This window comes from Notechis scutatus, chromosome 3 (genome assembly GCF_049901735.1).
Source record: "Notechis scutatus isolate UNSWTSFEM ecotype Mainland chromosome 3, rNotScu1.2, whole genome shotgun sequence".
In the NCBI taxonomy this organism is placed as follows: domain Eukaryota; kingdom Metazoa; phylum Chordata; class Lepidosauria; order Squamata; family Elapidae; genus Notechis; species Notechis scutatus.
The window spans coordinates 173,754,408-173,775,507 of NC_142011.1; the positions used below are offsets into that span (position 1 = coordinate 173,754,408).

A 21,100-nucleotide genomic window follows, 5' to 3' on the forward strand; every position below is an offset into this window, starting at 1 on the left:
TTGTGCTTACAGCCCAACACCATGCAGGATATTTGGCATTTGCCAGAGAACACCAAGAGTGGCAAATTCCCCACTGGCACCCTGTGTTCTTCACAGATGAAAGCAGGTTCACACTGAGCACGTGACAGATGTGACAAGGTCTGGAGACGCCGTGGAGAACATTCTGCTACCTGCAACATCCTCCAGCATGACCAGTTTGGCAGTGGGTCAGTAACGGTGTGGGGTGGCATTTCTTTAGGGGGCCGCACAGCCCTCCATGTGCTCGCCAAAGGTAGCCTGACTGCCATTAGGTACCGAGATGAGATCCTCAGACCCCTTGTGAGATCATATGCTGGTGCGGTTGGCCCTGGGTTCCTCCTAATGCAAGACAATGCTAGACCTCATATGGCTGGAGTGTGTCAGCAGTTCCTGCAAGACGAAGACATTGATGTTATAGCCTGGCCCGTCCATTCCCCAGACCTGAATCCAATTGAACACATCTGGGACATCATGTCTCACTCCATCCACCAACGCCACGTTGCACCACAGACTGTCCAGGAGTTGGGGGATGCTTTAGTCCAGGTGTGGGAGGGGATCTCTCAGGAGACCATCTGCCACCTCATCAGAAGCATGCCCAGGTGTTATAAGGAGGTCATACAGGCACTTGGAGGCCACACATACTACTGAGCCTCATTTTGACTTGTTTTAATCAAAGTTGGATCACCCTGTAGTGTTTTTTTCCACTTTAATTTTGAGTGTAACTCCAAATCCAGACCTCCGTGGGTTGCTAAATTTGATTTCCACTTATAATTTTTGTGTGATTTTGTTGTCAGCACATTCAACTATGTAATGAACAAAGTATTTAATAAGAATATTTCATTCATTCAGATCTGGGATATCTTGTTTTTGTGTTCCCTTTATTTTTTTGAGCAGTGTATTTACTATTAAATTGAAAGAATTCAGAGTGTAGCAATACTGTGAAGTTAACAGCAATATTGATCTTCACTAGATTTTTTCAAATCCTTGACAAGTAATGAGAAAATACAGGGCACAGGAAAAACATTAGAATGTTTTGGCTTCATTTTAATATACTAAAAATAACTAAATTAGAAATTTATTGGTTGCAATCTCATTTCAAGCATGTGCATATATACCGGTAAGTTTAGCTTTACACTGCAGTTTTACTTCTTGTCAAGATTCTTCAGCTAATTTTTAAAACTCAAGATGTAACAATTTCATTTGAAAAGCATACACATTAAACTCTGCTATAATGCCAATGTTTCTAAAATCCAATCTAACAGAGAACTATCAGAGACAAACAATGTACAAGTAGGTATGGATTCAGTCTGATAGCAAATTCACATGTATATGAGTAGTGACTGAGAAAAGGCTACAGCAACGGTAGGAATCAGAACATGCACCAACAAGTTACAATTATGGGGTGATGTATATAGCTGCTTTCCAAACAGTATTAATCTTTGAAATATATAGTTTATCAAGTTTCATATTCAAAAATTCTGTGTACATTTATAAGATGTGTATATTAATCACAGAGCTTCATGTTTTTTATTGCCCATTTTAATCTAACCCAAAAGATACAGTGAAAATATAAAACCAACAGAAGTATACTCCAGGTAGAAAGCTCATATGAGGATATGTTAGTCTAAATATCATTATCTGTCCTGTCTTTTTGTTATTCACAAGTTAACTAGCATTTCTAGGACTGGAATTTATTAATCTTTGTTCATAGAGCAATCAGCTACAGATACTTCCTACATTTAAATGTGCTATCACAGCAATATTCCTGCCAAACAATAAATGAAAAAGCTTATTTTTTCCATCTTAACTAGAAATGTAAAGTTGAGTGACTTAACACTGTCTTGTGGTTATTATTCACAAGATCAACCAACTGTCAATAATACACACATTCTTTGCACATAGGACTCTAAATTTAACCCCCCGACTCTCAAAGTAGGAATAAGAAAGATCACTATCTGAAACCTAGAAAAATAGTATCGGTCTGCCTAGATATAGACAGTATCATGGTGGATATTTTTTTTAATCAATTTAATTAAGCTTCACATAACCAGTTAGGTAGCATAATTTTCGCATTAATGTACTTAGTATAAGTAATTGGGAGTTTAGACCTTCCAACTTGGTACAGAAAATATAAGCAAATCTTACTCCCGGTGATGTATTTCAATCACATGATTTCCTTCTCTTTCTTTTAGGGCTCTTTAACCTCTTTATTTCTAGTTTGAATAAAGGTTGTGTTTTAAACATTTCAGCAATGACTCTGAAAGTGTTTGCCTTCTAAACCAGAGTTCCCCAAACTTTCTGACTTTGCAAATGGGCAGGGATGGTTCCAGGCCAGTGGCGGCAAGCACGCGGGCACTCAGTTCATTTGCACAAGTGGCAGGCATTTGTGCCCTACACTTGTGCAAATGGAGTGCCCACACACTCACTCGTGCAAGTGGGAATGCGCCCACCCCTTCTGTGGACTGGTTCCGAAAGGCTCACAGCTCACTCTAATTGTTCATGTAGGGAATTAGGTTTGCCATCTCTTATTATTATTCATAGTTAAGATACAACTCTTGTTAAACTATCTGTTCTTCAGTACACGTATTAGAACAATAGGAAGGAAGGAAGGAAGGAAGGAAGGAAGGAAGGAAGGAAGGAAGGAAGGAAGGAAGGAAGGAAGGAAGGAAGGAAGGAAGGAAGGAAGGAAGGAAGGAAGGAAGGAAGGAAGGACATTCAACAGACAACTATTACCTAAGCTCAGACTATGATTCTCACCAGTGATAAAGTACCTGACCAAGGTCATTTGCTGTCAAATACTATTTTAATGTTTTTCTGCCAGGAGATATACCCTTCAATAGTAGTGACCAGGCATTCTCAAGATGCTAGAGGGCAATCATGGTTCCAATCACACACTCTTTTTCTCTCTCTTTTTACTTGACAGCACATTATTTCTGTATTAGGCCTCAAAAATAGGATGGATCAAAATGAGACATTAAATACCCACTTCAATCAATGATTCCAGCACAATCTTGGACGATTCTAGCTATAGTAAGATGAATGCAAATAATGGTCAATTTACCTGAATCAGAAAACTATATCAAGCAACCTTATTAAGCCAGAATCTTAATTCAGTGCCATATGGTTACAGATTATGTACTTTATTGAAGGCTGGCAACTACAGTTTCACAGTTCAAACAAAAAGAAAAAGGAAGCCATTATTACTTCCTGCTTTTTTTCTAGTACCAGTGTGAATAGATGAAAGAATTGTATTCACAAATAGCTTGAGCATATTTCAGTTTATTAGATCAAGTATAACAGAATGAAATGACCCATCTTGCTTTTTTTAATGAGTAATATGACATCTACACACAGGGTAGTATTTATTTTCCCAATAAATAAACTACTACTTTCAGCAAAACAAGAAAACTTTTGAATAGTGTTAAAAACATCTCTATGTGAAACAGTCTATTTTGAAAGTACATACAATTAGTCCTCAACTTATGACAATTGGATCCAGAATTTCTGCTGCTATGGTGATTGTTATGTGACTCACACCTGATTTTAAAACCTTTTTTGCCACAATTAAAGTGATTCACTGCAGCTGTTAAATAAATCATGTTTTTGTTAAGCAAAACCAACTTCCCCAATAAATTTTGCTTTTGGAAACTGGCTAGAGTGGCTGCAAATGGCAATCATACAACCACAGAACACTGCAACCACTGTGAATAAATATCAGTTGCCAAGCCCACACATTTTGATCATGTGACCATGTGGGTACCGTGACAGTTTTAAGTGTGAGGAGGACTGGTTGTAAGTCTCATTTTTCAGTGCCAGTGTAACTTTCAACAGTCACTAAATAAATCGTTGTAACTTGAGGGCAACCTGAACTGAGCATCTACGAAGTGTTTCGAAATTCAAAGAGCTGAACTTTTAAGAACTTTTAACTTTTACTTCCAAAATACTCAAAACATCCTACTTTGCACACAAAGGAAATGGTCCAAATGAAAGAACATTCAAATGAAAATGTAGGGAAATCATCCCACAAAAGAATGTACAGTAAAGCCAAAATCTCCCAGGAATAACAGAACTTCTTTATGTAATATTCATATGTAGCTGAACTATACAAATCTTCAGCATTCTGTCAAGAAGCAGCTTTCAGATTAATCCAAGCATTTAAAATATCACAGAAGATGGTATTTTTAAAATAGAGATAATTGCATCTAGTATGTCATGATTTGCTCAAACCTATCATTTTGCAACTACAGTCTGTCTTTCATTAGAATCTTATAAATTTTATTATTAAAATTTCAAGCCATGTTCACAGTGAGAACATTTGCACTTCTATATCTTATCATCATGGCTACCTAAACAGATAAAGATTGGTTATCCTTTGCAATCAGAGCCTTTAATTCTTAAAGTCTGGAAGAGATGAGGAGTTTTACATTCTTATAAAATATTGCCTCTTTGCCAATGGAATTAGTAAATTTACACAAGAATGAGATTCTCTAATTATGCCCTAATCTGTGAAGTAGAGAATTTTGGTTTTTTTTCCAAAAGATTATTCAATTACCCTCTGCAGTTATTGCACTGCATTATCCCAGGAAAAGACATATTTGAATTTAGAGATCTGGCGACAACTGCTGTGTTTGTATCCTCACTCATTCAAAAGCCTGAATTCATTGTGCATTTTTTTTCAACTTGGTATAATATAGCTTAAGAAACAATACTGCAATATTCTACATAGAGTGTGTTCACAACATTTCAAATAGAAATTATTTCCGTAAATGAGAAATATTAGTTAATAAAGTCTGGTATGACTATAGGCGCAGCAGCCAAACACAAATGGAATTCTTCATTACTGTACTACTATTAAATACTTACAGTGAAAAATACGGAAATCAATGTATGGATGAGAACCTCTTCTCTCTCTTTCAAATCCTGCCCGACTTCTTACTCGTACATCTCCTGGAAATAGGGTCAAGAGTGAAATATACCATGTCGAAGAGCTACAGAGAAAAATGCAACTGACTACAGTTGCAAGGTGTAGATGTTCTGTGGATGTAGCGTAACAATAATACAGCACCTTTACCTTAGATGCAATTTCACAAGTTTGAAGTTTTTTTCAAATATCCAATTCCCTGCTTGTTACAAATTCCTTTCCTACCTTCTCATACACAATTCACTAGATATATATTTACATTTAATATATATGCTAAATTACCATAATGACAAAAACATAAGAAAAATATCAAAAAAAAAATTCTCTTCAGTATCAAATCATTTTTCTAAAATATATCAGTTGAGTAGATTTCTAATGTATACAATCCTACATTTATAATTTTCAAAATTATAGTAATTGCCATTAGAATTTATTTATGTTCAACTTGATTATATCAGTCATTAAAATATCAAAATGTAGTATTAACATGAAAATTACTGCAAGTATTTCCCCTTCAACAAAAATAAGCATCTTCTATAATAATGTTATGTTTATACTGGCAAAACAATAAATAATTATTTTTTCTTCCATTCAATCATGTCTTAATTTCAGAGACTACCTGAATAAGTCCCTGCAATTTTCTTGACAAAGTTTTTCAGAAGTGGTTGCCATTGCCTCCTACCTAAACCTGAGAAAAAAGTGACTAACCCAAGGTCACCCAGCTGGCTTCTCATACCAAAGATGAAACTAAAACTGTCTCCTTCTTTCTAGTTTGATACCTAACCACCTACACCAAAAGCTCTTAATCAGTATTTACCAATGCCTAGATTTTTTTTTTCAAATTATAGAAATACTTCACAGATATGCCAAAAGCTGACATGATACAAATTGTACTCAGAACTCAGATATATACTATTATTGTATAACTTTTTTCCTCAATAGGTCCAAATTTTATATTATGATGAATCACAAGTCAGCCAGGATTTTAACGATTTGACATTTTTGTCCATTTATCAAGTCTTTCCCAAAGAAAGAGAAAGGAATTGCAATTGTTGTTTAATAATATTAAAGGTTCTATTGCAGGATGTAAGCTGTTCCAAATAAAGCTGCCCTTAGCAATAGCAATAGTACTTATATACAGCTTACAGTGCTTTACAACCCGAAGAGATCTGGATCCTCATTTTACTGACCTCGGAAGGATGGAAAGCTAAGTCAAACTTGAGCTGGTCAGGATCAAACTGCTGGCAGTGAGCAGAGTCAGCCTGCAATACTGCATTCTAGCCATTGCACCACCAGGGCTCTGGTATTTGGTGATGATTTTATTATTATGGGATGTTTTTCAAAATATTGCTGCAAGTCTGCTTATATCTAAGATAAGATTTCATTTCATTTTGTGTTATATGTTATGTCAACTTTTGCAGAAACACTTCGTATGTCATGATTATGTTAGTCTTACACAACCAGAGTTTTTCTTCTAAAACAATGAGCTTATCTATAAACTGATGTGGCTTTTCTAATAAGGAATCTACTTACATCTATTTAAATGCATAAGCACTGAATTATAAGAAATGCTTCAGATGGAAATAGAAGCAAGTTTGAAGAAAATCAAGTGATCCTGTGGTAGTTCTATGCAACGGAGTAAATAAATAAAAATGTATTCACATATAGTAGTTTTTCAGTTCTACTAACTCCTTCCTTCCTTCTACAGAAGCTACAAATGGAAAGCTGTTAGTTGTTTTTACAAAGTTTTTTTTACAAAAATCCTAACCAAAAAGAAGTGAAAGTCACTTTCCATGTAACTTTCACTGTAGCTAGCACTAGTCACTAGTAGCAATCACACAATTTTCTCAGAATTAATCTATCAGGACCATTATAGTTAAAGTTCCTCTAAATCCTCTAAATATGAGGATTTGTCAGCTTTCCCAGATTTCTCAAGAATACTCAGCAATGGTAATGTTAACTAAGGAATCTGGAAGTTGGAGTCCATGCATCTGGAGGTGCCAGAGCTTCAAAGGCTATGTTTATTTGTTTATTTATTATTAAATAAATGTATACAGCCACCCAACTCACGACAAAGAGCTACCAGTTAGTTGAATGATGAAAAGACAGACCGAAGTCAGTTACAAAAACAGAAAATGTAAGGAACTGACTTCTCCATACCTCTAAATGAAATAATCCCTTGATCAATTGCCTGAGGAGTTACAACCCAGCTACAACCTGCCACTGGAAAGGAAGGGAATAGCAGCAGGGGGAAGATAAATCTGGCTGTTCCCATCAGCCAAAAAAGAAGCAGTTTGTTTTCATTTTGCAATTCTTAGTCTTAGTACATACACAGTGCTTAGGAAAGTAAACAACATTGGCTTCAACAGCAGCATCTTATTTTAGAATGGCAGTTTGGGAAATTCAAATCCAATCCTGCACCTAAATTGATTTCAACCACTTGCAGCAGCCTGCATGTGAATGTACCTAATCATTATTATCTAACATTAAAAGAGCAAATCCCACTAAGCCTCAACATTATGCTTTCCCCATACTCTCTCTTTCAACCCAAAAGTGAGGAAATCAGAACTTTTATTTTAAATTAACCACAGCTTGGGATGTCATTCTAAACTGGGTTTACATTAATTATGATTAATTGAAATAAGCCATCTTCAAATACCATGATTTGAAATATAATTTCCATTAATGATTATTCTTTGAATTTTTCCCCAACAATAGTTAAGATAAATAATATGTTATAATTTGTAACATAATCTTTCCTGAATTTTCCTTGGAATAATATGCTGGAGCAGTGGGGCCAGGACAGAATCTAAATTTATTTCACTTATATTTAAATGTAGTTAAAATACAGTTATGTATTAAATCTTCTCCAATATATTACAAATATTATTTGGTAACAACTTTCAGAAATGTCTTAGACCACACTTAACACTTTGGGAAGAGCACATGTACTGGATCTCAGGCTATACACATTTGGATGTACATAAATTCATCTATTAATAACAAAAATAATTTGAAATCTCAAGACTTAGTTTTAAACTTTTTATTTTGAATCCTTTCTTAGTTTTATACTTATAGGATTATTTAGAATGTAAGAAAGCATCTTGACAAAATAACAGATTAACAGAGTTGGAAGAGACCTTGGAGGTCTTCTAGCTTAACCCCCTGCTTAAGCAGGAAATGCTATAAATAAAAAGGAGCAGAAAGCAGAAATGATTAAAGAATTATGCATTGCCAAATGTTTCAGTGAATATCCCTTAGGGGATATTAAACTTAACAAATGCAGAATAAAATCAGTGTGATTGTAATTGCAACGTAAGATAATGTTCCTTTAAAAAAGTCAGACTCAATGTGAATAGAACAAATAATATTTCTTTTCAAAGGGATTCTTTCAACTACTGATGAATAGACAAGCACTTGAAAACCTTATCAACTTTATCTGCTTTAAGTACTGGAGTTTTCAAAATAGCATCTGTCCCTGAGAAAGACATTCATCATAATGAATGCTTTATTTAATTGAATCAATAATAGTTCTATCAGTTTCAGGCTTATTGCTATTTTTTCTCTAAATTAAATATTCCATATTCAAATACTGCACTAAATTATACCCAATAACAACTACTATGGCCACTTGCCAACAAAATGGACCCAGTTGCCAGAATGCATTCCTTTCTCCATTATGTAGGATGGAAGATTTATGCAAATGCAGTGGGAGATTCTTAAATATAATCAGTCATTTGTATTTTATATGGAACAACTAAAAAAAATTCAAGATCCATTCCTTATTTCGCTCCTTGAATCCCTTCTGAGAAGAGATTATTGACTAAACAAAACCTTAATTTAGCAGCATTTTACAAATCGTACTGGTTTTCTGAAAACTGAAAACAGAGTAAGCAAGTTGCAATATCTAAAAACAGAGATAAAATGAGACAAAGATTGTTACTATCTTATGAAACTAACAATCCACTCTTTTGCCAGTTGCCTGAATTGGGTATATTGGATGGAAAAATGAAATTATACAAATTGACCTTTCCAACACTGTCATAATTGTTGTGTCACCAATGCAGTATTATGTATACCAATTTAACGTATGAATACATTATGACCCAAGAGTTCAATAAAAACTCTATGTGGTCCAGATTATCTAAACATCAATAGGCATGATAACAATTATCTTGCTAATAAACAAGCAGAAAAATAAGAGCTCCTTACTTTACTGCTTTTAGAGCAGTAGCTGAGAGTTCAAGATGACTCCCAACTTGTATATAGAAATCTCATAGAGGAAAGTGTGATTCCATCCAAGGCCAAAGATGAAAACATCCGGGGGGGGGGGGGTTAACCACAGCCAGTCAGGGTTCTGTCATGGTTGTCTATTTCTCTCCATTCAGATCTAAACATCCTCCAGAAGCTATTAACACTTTCATAGCCCAAGGCCAGGATTAACAATGCACAAGTCATCAGCAGACTCATGATACTGGACTCCAAACTGATTGCCAATGTCACCCAACATGTAGGTTCCTGTAGGTGTTAAACCTTGAGCCTTGAAGCTAAATGCACTGAGGGGCTGCAGGTGCAACCTCTCCCCTCTGTCAATACCTATTAGGACTAATCACTGAAGGAGGCAAACCACTGCAACATAGTATTTCCAACTCCTAGCTTCTGCAACCAGTCAAAAAGATATCAATGGCCAATGGTACTGAAAAATGCTGAGATACCAAGAAACACACGGATGGACATACCGCCCCCATCCCATCTTCACCAAAAGTCATCAAGGTGTGACCAATATTATTTCTGTGCAATACCCTAGCCTGAAATGGATTCAAATGATCTGCTTTTTCAAGACCCTTTACAACAGGGGTCCCCAACCACCGGTCCGCGGACCGGGACCGGTCCGTGGAACAAGTCCTACCGGGCCGCTGGTTTGCTGGGCGCCATCTTTTTTTGATGAAAAAGTGCTTCCGGTGAGCTTTTCCTGGTAGAAAGCTCACCGGAAGCACTTTTCATCAAAAAGATGGCGGCGCATGCGCTTCGGTGAGCTTTTCCGGGTAGAAAGCCATTTCTACCGGAAAAGCTCACCGAAGCTAGCGCCGCCATCTTTTGATGAAAAAGTGCTTCCGTGAGGTCACCGGAAGCACTTTTTCATTAAAAAAAGATGGCGGCGCCCAGCTGACGCCGGTACCGGGCCGCGGTGCCCAGCTGACGCCGGTACCGGGCCGCGGTGCCCAGCTGATGCCGGTACCGGGCCGCGGCATAAAAAAGGTTGGGGATCACTGCTTTACAAGAACTATCCAACCACTTTTTCAACAACCTACATTACAAAGAGAAGGTTAGAAACTGGACAATAACTATCCAGAAGGAAAGAATCCAGCAATGGTCTCTTTAAAAGGAGCTGTACCACCTCCTTCTTCAAGCCTTCTTCTTCACCCTCTCCCATAAAGATGTCAATACCACCACATGGACCAAACCAAAAGACCCAGGAGGACACTGGACCTAGCAAATAGGTGGCCAAATTCAGTGGAAGGTTCAGTGGGAGGTATCAACCTCACTGGGAGTCACAAAATCAATTTCAGTCCAGATAAAGCCATAAGGTTGTGCATAGGCAACTCAATATTTATACTACCTGGTGGGTAAATTCATCTAGATTTGGACTCTAGTCAGAGTCCAAATCTATATGAATTTACCCACCAGGTAGTATACATATTTTGCTCTATGCCTTTATTAAACTGGACTTTTACATGGATTCACTTCTGATTTGTATCTTACAAGTGTTTGCATTGAGAACAACCTGGTAGAACTGTGTCTCAACTGAGATCTGGTGGCGTGAGTGCAGCCCCCATGCCTTTGGCACTACTGACTATATTATCTTTTATCTTACTTATTTTGGTTTGGGAGCTACATACCATACTACAGTAGCACTGTTACTTTTTCTGAACAATCAGAAGGTATCTTCTAGCAATTATAATGTAATTCTAAACTACCTGGATTCAATACCATTGCTTTTGGCCTTCAGAATGGTCTAGATAAACTGTATGATGTCTGTACTGAAACTCAGATTCGGAAATTAGATGTTTAATAATGGTACAAAGCTACTTTCATTTTAAGTTTCACTTTCATGGAAGGACCGGCCTCTGGATTTGTTGCCTTATCTGGCAAACTGCTGGAAGTGCTTTTTAATCAACTAAGGCTTGTTAACTTAAATGAAACAATAAAAATAAATACTTTCCTAGTGTTGCCAAATACCAACAAATACCACAGAAGAAATTAAAACAAACAGGGAGGTTAGTGTCTGTGGCGCAGCAGTAAACAGGGATGAATGAAATTTGCCAAATTAGACTGAACTTGCCTATATAATAAACAAAAAATAATTGTGTAGATACTAGATACCAGAAAGGAAATTTAGAATTAATATATTGTAATTATTTTTAAGGAATCATTTACTTTCGATTTCACATATGCAACAGGATTACAAGGGTTTTTTTTATCTGGGGATGCATAGAGATTCTACTATGATTTTAGCAGGTACTAAAGTAAAATTAATAGCTATATCATCCAACACTTACTGTCTGAGGATTGTTCAGTATTAACAAATGAACTTACTTTAGGGTTCAGTGTTCTAAAAGTCAGCATCAACGCATTTCTGCAAAATTTGTAATAATGAATAACCTAAACAGAAGTCACTGCAAAGGCTGCAACAAGTAAAATCACTTATGATGATATATTTCTCTCTGTCTGAGGAACTAATCTGAATAATTTATATTAAAATTCCTTCTATATCTTTTTCTCCGTTTTGAACTTGCACGATTTCAAAATTGCTAGCACGTGACAATATTTAGTTTACAACTTAAGCTGAAACTCATTCCTATACAAGTATTTGTTCATGAGTCATTCCAACTATCTTTAAACATAACAGATTCTTAATCTTATATGTACTTGGCATTTGCTTAATCTCTCCATGTTCAACACAAGAACTATAACTACAAGAGCTAACCTGTAACACAAATAATGTACATTACAAATAAATACATGTATACAATTTATATACTGTATAAATGTAAATGCATGGCTCTTCAGTATCATATATTTAATATCTGGCATGTTCTTCAGTATTTCTCTTATGTATTTGCATCTCCACTGCCATATTTTCTTCCTAATGAAATCTGAATTACAGGACAGCCCATATCTTCCTTTTTTTAAATCATCTTCAGATGTATTTTTAGTGTCTGACGCAATATGAAAATGGTACCAAATTAAATGTAAATAATTAGAAGTATCTGAAAGCAATGGACCAAAAAACCCAACGTTATTAAAATGCATTCTGCATTTTGTCTACATAACAAGAGAGATCTGGAATCTCAATAAGCAACCACACTTACCTAACATGCGAATGTACAATGCAGTTTGATCAGAACTGTCATAGGAAATTGCTCCACGTCTCTGAAAATTAAAAACATGTGTTATTTCTACTTTTTTTAAAGTGTCTTAATTTCTAATTTTATTTCAAGACCATTGTAAATAAATGTTGCAGTAAAGGACAAAAGTTCAAACTTTAATCATGTTTAACAAAACTAGCCTTAGATGGCATACTTTTCTTCACATTCCACTCATCTTAATTCTCTAAAATCAATTATAAAATGATGGTTCTTAGTTAAAAAGCCAATGGCATATATTTTGGCTACATCCAATCATATTTTACAGTGAACTTACTAGTGCACAGTGCACAGAAAAAACAAGTCACTCAAGAGATTTAAATTGCTAAACATATTAAAACGAATTTCTTCCTATATCCCTTACTAGAACTAGTTCCTTCCTATATCCCCTGACTCCCCGAAATGGCTGGATATTAGTAAGACTCCGCTCCTATGATAATTATTCCAATAATAATTCAAGATTGGGAACCTCTGTTTTAGGCAGTAAAACTAACCGGATCTTTTGCCAGTAGTTGAAAAAAGAGTGGAATATTAACAATAATCCACAATGGAGATAAGACAGATAGAAGTTTGTAAATATAAGGAAGGTGAATACTTAGAAGAAACTCCAGTATCAAATGTAAGGAAGGTACTAACAAATCGTTTCTGTATTATTACCAAGATAAGTCCATTTAAATATGTATAATATTGAGCATGAGTGCCAGGTGACAGACACTCCCCAGTCAGAAAGCACCACTCTAATTATAACAAAAAGGTATACAAGTTCCATTAACAGATCTGGAAACAATGGCATGACCATGCCAAAGTCATAGGAGTGTCTGATAATTGACAGTGCCAGTATTAGGGGGAAAAGCTCATTACTTTCTAAGGATACATACAAACAAAACAGGAAAGAGAAGAAGACATGAAACTATAAAAACCCTGACTAAACAGCTCTTCAGTTGTATACAAAAGTTTAGACACCCTCTCCAATTATATATTTCAATAAATCTTTAAATAAAATGAAGCTGTCACAATCTGTATATGGTACAAAGTTAATGGCAACATATTTATACCATGTTTCTGTATATTCAAATGTACATTTACAATTGTTTACAGATTCAGAAGGAAAAAATAACGAATATGGCAGGTGCAGAAGTTTAGAGACCCCTTCAGAATTCTGTAATACTATGTAGTTTTCATCAACTGAAAATGACTACTATCTGAAAATGAAAATGGCTTTCTGAGGCAACAAGAGGTACAACTGCATATGCAGGTTTAAATCCAGACTTCCTGTCCACAGTTTATAAACCACCAGACCCATTAAAAGGAGTATTTAGATGACATAAAAACTGGTTTTCTGATGGTCCATAAAGAAAAAGAATGGATTTAAAAAGTTAAGATTTAGAGAGCACAATATATATACAATAGCTAAAAAATTTCACTGAAAAATTTAAATCTCCATAACATTTGTTCAGGGATATGTAAAATATTTTGAATTTAGAGTACTTGGTTCACATTCAAATCAGACTGTTGTGAACTTATGGGTAGAGTTTCAATCTTACTGAAGTATTTGGAGCTCAAACTAGATTTTTTTCAAGTTCAGATCCAGTTACTCATTAAAATACACTGAAACTTAGAAGAAGAGAAAAACAAAAGATAACTTATGTGCCCAAAGGTACTGATCAAAATGTCCTCAAGTCAGTCAATGTTATCACCTATTTACATTTTTATAAAATAACCTGAATGAACTTTTTCTAAGGATATTGAACCTTAGAGTTTATTCACTAGAGAGTTAATAGGCTTTCTAGAGTGGATTTTACACTCTCATTTCTGTTTCTAGTATTCTGCAAGGGAACAAATTAGATGAAGTTAATACAGTAATATATATCTGTTCATTTAAAAAAAAGTTGGGCCCTGCTCATCATAATTTTGAATATGGATTATAGTTATATATTAGAGCTGTTAATATTCAGTTATTGCATTTCATTTTCTAAACCTTTATTCTTAAATGCTGGCAGCAGTTATCCCTTGAACAGCATGTAACATTGCTGTTGCATAAGCTGCGTTGGTTACCAGTCTGCTTTCATGTCCAATTCAATGTGTTGCTTTATGACCTTAAAACCCTTAAAGCCATTCATTCCAGAAGAAGGGGTATGCTGCAAACCCTATCAGTCAAGGAATTCTAGCTGGCGGCAAAAAGGAGAAAGGCCTTTTCTGCCAAGGCTCCCACCCTCTGGAATATTATGCCTCTCAAGCTATGTGCCCCCACCTTCTTGATCTTTCATAAGAACTTCAAAACATGGCTCTGTCAACTGACTTGGGGCGTCAATGGGGACATTCCATTTTGGAAATGGTTATTGGGACGAAGAAGATCATATTGCCACATCATGGTATTCTGCGTTTTTAACTTTTTTAGTCTCTTATTTAATATTTAATGTTTTACTGTTTTGTACCTTTGTTTTTATGATATTTATAAGCCATCCAGAGTCACTTGACAATAACCTGGGTGGCATATAAATTTAATTAATAAATAAAATAATGCCTAATTGTAATTTACTGTCAGCAACAGAGATTTAAGTCTTTCAGTATTTTCTGTGAATTGCTCTACTTAAAAGTTGTACTAATATAGTTGTAACTAAATATTGTAAAAAACAACTTAGCATCCTAATAACTGAAATAAAACATGCCCTTTTATACATTCCATTAATAATTACCTCATCCAAATGGTTTGTCCTTAAGAACAGTCATTTTGTATAAACACAATCAAATTATTTACTGAACACTTGAGACTTCATAATTAATATTAAACATTCTTCAGTATAAAGAATTGTGGAAAGAAAATATTAAATTAACTGTAAACTATAAATTCCTTGTAAGAATGACTAATGTTTGCAAAAGAAATATCAATGCCTACAATCATTTAATTTACAAGATGTCAACAATTGTAAGCAAAAGCTATCAATCTTCTTTTCAAACTTAATACCATTCTGCATAGCAGTTTCTATTGATAATATCCTAGCATATAATTTATAGCATAATAGCTAAACTGCTAAGCAATAAACACAAATAACTTTTTCTTGTATTTTCTGTTCCCAAAGGATATAACTAATTAACGGAATATGAATTCCACTATCAGCTAACTTAGTTATATTAACTACTCAGGTAACCAAATGCATAAAAATCAATTGGACGTAATTTCTACTATTACATAAAGGTAGAATTTTGATCCCAAGTCCCTTGCTTGAACTCAGGTTTTACTAAATCAGTTCGATTGGAAGCATATTTAATGTCTGAGATCAAAGGATATTATCACCTAAAATCCCAGCGCTAATGCCTTAATCTCAATTCAAGAATATCTATGGGATGGCTCAAAAACTGCAGTTATGTTTTGTTATGGATCATCACACAAACAAAATGACATGGTTAAAATTCTATTTCTATTTTCCAAACATCAAACATCCCACGTCTTCCTATCCTCAGATTTTGAGAGTACATGACAGGACTACTTCAGTCAGCATTCTTTCAATACACCACTGCCATTATACCAATTTGCCTCTGAATTCTTTAAAATAAGCACAAACATATTCCTTCTGAATAATTTGCAATCTAGTATTTCACATAAATTTGGAGTCAATATAGTTTCTATCAGTGATATTTCTTTAGACACAATCCTAATAAATTTAAGTTTGCCTCTATTATCAACTAATTTTTTATACTTCACATTCTGTAGCATATTTTGTTGTGCTATTAAACTCAAAAAGTAACCAAAGAATAACTGGTTTCCTCTTCATTTGTGAATAGTATTAGCCAGAAAGAACTATTTCAAATTTGAAAGGAATCCACACCCTTAGAAGTTTGAATAAAATTATGGTTTGCCCAAATACCTGGAATATTGCAAAAATAAAACAAATATATAGCTCTAATTCTGGACAAATGCCTTATAAGATTCAGGGATTTGTTATCATTCACAGGGAAATCTCAGCAGACTGCATCAGGGCAATAACAGATGGATAACCCAATCCTCAAAACATTTGAAGAGCGCCAAAAATGGCAACAGAATCTATTTTCTCACATTTCACCACCTACCTACATTTGTTATGGTTAAATTTATTACTGGTATCATTCACATTGGACTCACAGTGTATTTACTTGAAAAACCTATAAGAGACATATTTAAACTGCCTGAAAAAGGCAGAACAAAAATATATATGGCAATCTTTTGCAAAATATTTTAACGGATGAGCATGATTCAGCTGAAGTGAAAAGCAAAAGACTCCTCACTAAAACCTGAATCATTTACAACAGCTTCATTATATCCTAGTAACTCTCGTAACTACTATAAATATTAAGGATGAAAAGACTGAATGCCTCCTCTAAAGGTATCACCCCAGCTACCTACCAAATAACCAATTTCATCCTCTTCCCCCCTTTCTTGCCTTACGACCAGGATAAAATCACAGGCTGTCTCTAGTCGGTTCGTAGGAGAGAGAGAGAAATCAACAAAAAAACTCACGAAAAGCAATCTTGGCGATCTACAGCATTACTACCCAGCTACAGGTGACCCAAAAAAACCCCACGAGTGTTAACAAAAATAAAAACGGGAGACGAGCAGAGACCGACAGAGGGCAATTCCGCAGAGTCAAGCTGTGCTTCGGTGCGTCTTTCGCGTGTCCCGAGCTTTGCCTGCCTGAGCCGCTAACTCAAAACCTTATCTGGTTGCACGCTATCTGGCCTAATCTTCCTACCGCCCGCTTTTGTTCCCTCTCGCCTGACCGAACAGGGCTGGAGGACTCGAAACCTTTGCACGTTGCAGCCTCCGAGGTTTTTGTTTTTTCCCCCCCAAAGCCATCCCTTTTTTCCCCTCGGGGTCCCGCACGGATATACTTGGGGGGGGGGGTTCCTGCCCCTCCTTCCAAGGTCTCCGCCTCGGGGAAGAGCGAGAGGGGCCCTCACCTGAGAAAGCTGCCTGGGGTTGGGGCAGCCAAAAAGCGCAGAACTGGAGCTGAAGCTGATGGCCCCCCGGCGACTGAGGACGTGCTGCGGGACCGGCCTGTCCAGAGGCAGCACCGGCAGTTGATAGCATACTTCCATTGAAACGGGGGCAGCACCGCCGCCGCCACCTCCTCGTCTTCTGGGGTGCCAATCCAAGCCAGGCCCGGCTCCGGGATCAAGGCAGGCCCGGCTCACCGCTTTCAACCTGCCCCACGCAAACCCGGGCAGCGCTAGAAACGACTTCTTTCTAACCGTCCGAGCCGGGGCTCGGCGAGCTTCGCGTAGGGGAAGCGGAGAGGCAGCCTAGAGGATGATCCGGAAGAAACCAACATCAAGCCTCCAGCTCGAATACCGAGTCCCTCGGTCAGCTCCGTAGCCCGGACGGCGGCATCGCCGCCGTTAGTTCAGGTCGTAGCGGGCGAGCCCGGAGGCTGCTTTAACTGCGGCAGTCCCGGCCTGATTTGGAGGAGACACCACTCGGCTGCGGCAACGCCGCTATTGTCCAGCACGAGGCGCGCCCCGCGCACGAGGGGCGGGGCCAGGTGCTGGCTGGAGAGTGATGGCGGTAGTGGCGCCGGAAGCTAACGGGGGGGGGAAGGGGGAAGAGAGAGAGAGAGAGAAAAGAAGAAGAGTTGCGCGTAGAGCAACCCGTCCTCCTCGCCTACACTGAGCACGTTCTCCTCCCTCGGTGTCACGCGAGTGCACGCCTCTCAAGAGGAAACCTCGTCCTGGAACGAGCGGCGGGCGCGACGATCCCCGGCGGGAACGTCTTACGCCGTGACGTCATTACCCTGCCTGATGGCCCTTTTTTTGTTTTGTTTTTTTATCCTTTTCGCTCGCCGGTTTTATTTTTGTTTCCTTTGGGTAGTTGTGGAAGGTGCCCAATCTATCTCCACTAGCTTGTGAGGTCCGTTGTTTTTCTTTATTTTTAGATAGGAGCAGAGGACATGGTGTACAAAGTGTTTGAAGCTTTCATAAAACTTTTTTATGTTCAGACCTTGACCTTAAACCACCTCTGCCTCTCTGAATAAGTGGTTCAAGTTACTTCCTTCTTGTCCCCTAACCTGTCCTAGCATGCGTTTGTCTTTAACGGCCCTGTTCCTTAACTATGCGTTTGTCTGGAAACACAATATATTAAGTTGTGGGTGGCGTGATAAAGGGATTGATTGACTCATTTATTCACTTACGGTCTGTGGTTTCAATTTTTTTAATACTGTGTTGGTAACCTACAAAACCTGTTCGGTTAAAAAAAAGGATTAGCATTGGGAAAGGTGTTGTAAGCTACATAAAATAATGTTCCACGGTAATACTACCTACAGGTGGTTAAAACTGATAATCTGCATACAGTTTTGCATAGAAAAATGTAAGCCTCGTGGGAAGAAACTGCATTACTTCTGGGCTGCTCTTTTGTTACATGGAAAGCAAATGCTGGATGGGCCTGAAGGCAAATGATGCTACTGTGCACCCCACACGATTGAAATAAGATACTAGCTCTCAGCCTTTCTTTAGCCACTCTTAGCTGATAATATCTCAAACAGTGGTTTCCTTGTACTTCCTTAACAACTCCCAAATTACGTGAACTAATCCTGACCTCAAAGACTAACCTTTGATGTACAGAAAGATACCCCTGATGAATTCACAAGATTACTCCAGTAAATAAAACGCCAATAAATAATTGCTGCAAGGCCTATGTCCCTTCCACACCCATACTTTTAATTTCCCCCGTTATGATTTGGGGCTTTCTAGAGTTCTTTGCAAGCTGAACTGATGAAGAATGAAGGTGTTTCCTCCTGGCTATGCAGTGGAAACTTTCCCATGGAATAAAATCTCTTGTTATAGAATAGATCCTCTTGAGTTTTATAACTGTTCCTCTGTTTTGGAATGCTTGAAGCGCATCACTTTTTCCCTTTACTGAAAAAGCAGTAATGAAGAAATGATAAAGCAGAAGGGGACCAGGGGACACTGCCTGGATTGCCAATTTTTGAACTCCCCTCTTAGTCAGCAGAATGATTTCTTTTCCCCACCCTCAGGAAACAATACTGAGGGGCACTCACCATGGTGAAAAGTGCTCTACAGCAGAGGTCTCCAACCTTGGCAACTTTAAGACTTGTGGACTTCAACTCCCAGAATTCTGGCTGGAGAATTCTGGGAGTTGAAGTCCACAAGTCTTAAAGTTGCCAAGGTTGGAGACCTCTGCTCTACAGGGCTGTGGTGTGGTTTTATGGAAGTGGCTTACAAAATCATTTGGATGAATCATAATTCTTTAGTGGGAACCAAATGTCAACATAGGGTTGCATAATAATATTTGACCATATATGAATGGGAAAATTGTGTTTCAATAGAAGATAAATATGAGAATGTTCTAAAATTATGTTAAAAGTATAAGCTTCTTTAGTAGTTTCAGAAAGGACTGTACAATAAGAAACATTATTCCTGATGCATAGTGAATTATTGAGAAAGCCAAAGAATACTACAAAGAAGTCAATATATGCTACATGGAATATAGAGAGGTCTTGACTGTGTCAACTATATCAGGCTGTGAGATATGCTTAAGAAAAGGGGAATGCCAAAACGGTCTGATTGTGAAGCATATCCACAGGTCAGGAAAGTCCAATTTGGATAGGACATGGTTCAACAGACTGGCTCAGTCTTTTGCAAGTCAGTAAAGGAATAAGACAAGACTTTATATTCTCCCCTTATTTATTTAATCTAAATGCTGAATATATATTTAGAAAATATGGATTAGAAGATAAGGGTATTTTTTTAATGGAGAAAGAATAATCAATAATCTGCACAATATTGATGACAGTAATTGAAAATGTAAACCATCTGCTGTAATAGAAACCAAAGAATACAGTTTTAAAAATGACATTAAATATAGAATAGAATAAAATAACAGAGTTGGAAGGGATCTTGGAGGTCTTCTAGTCCAACCCCCTGCTCAGGCAGGAAACCCTTTTAGATAAATGGTTGTCCAATCTCTTCTTTAAAACTTCCACTGTTGGAGAATTCACAACTTCTGGAGGCAAGTTGTTCCACTGGGTAATTGTTCTGTCAGGAAATTTCTTCTTAGTTCTAGGTTGCTTCTCTCCTTGATTAGTTTCCATCCATTGCTTCTTTTCCTGCCCGTACATGATTTGGAGAATAGCTTTGACTCCCTCTTCTTTGTGGCAACCCCTGAGATATCAGAACACTCTATCATGCCTCCCTTAGTCCTTTTCATTAAACTAGACATATCCAATTCCAGCAACCGTTCTTTAGCATCCAGCCCCCCAAGACCAAACTAACGACAACAGGTACAGCAAACCTTTGAATTGACAGTGGAGATACTGAATTGGTGATTGTGCCTTTTAGAATAAACTATCATCAGGATGCACAGTCAATTAATAAATATGCTACTATATAGACTATGACTTAGTAAATTAGCAATGAAGACCTTAGAAAATATATTCAGATGACAAGATGACTCTATACCTGCAAAGGTCAGAATCAAGCACACATTTTTTGGGTGACACTTTAAGAAAATAAAAGCTAGAGTTTGAAGAAATAGGCTAGAAAGAGGATTGATGCTTTGAACCTTGATGTTGGAGAAGACTTCTAAGAATACCAAGAACAGCCAAGAAAACAATTACATGAATCATAGAACAAAAAAGAGTTTTAACTTGAGCAAATTAGCAGATTCAAATGATCAGATTTAGTAGATATACAAAGATCTAGGTCTCTGGTATAGGTGGAAGGGAAGAGAAAAGAGGGATTACTA

General features: G+C 37.0%; 1 protein-coding gene across 4 annotated transcripts in view; it reads right to left on the reverse strand.

Moving 5' to 3' along the window:
- Positions 1-18,119, reverse strand: part of PDE7A (phosphodiesterase 7A) — a 38,848-nt gene extending 20,729 nt beyond the window's left edge. Inside the window, exons 1-3 of one of the 4 annotated variants that reach the window (XM_087961789.1) lie at positions 18,006-18,119; positions 12,313-12,373; positions 4,882-4,965 (exon numbers count right to left, since the gene is read on the reverse strand). In XM_087961789.1, coding sequence (XP_087817915.1) covers positions 4,882-4,965; positions 12,313-12,319 — 91 coding nt within the window. In that variant the 5' untranslated portion in view covers positions 12,320-12,373; positions 18,006-18,119. Of the gene's footprint in view, positions 1-4,881; positions 4,966-12,312; positions 12,374-17,301 lie in introns of all 4 variants that reach the window. The other 3 variants (XM_026691994.2, XM_087961790.1, XM_026692001.2) reach the window with 3 other exon arrangements.
- Positions 18,120-21,100: the final 2,981 nt, after the last annotated feature.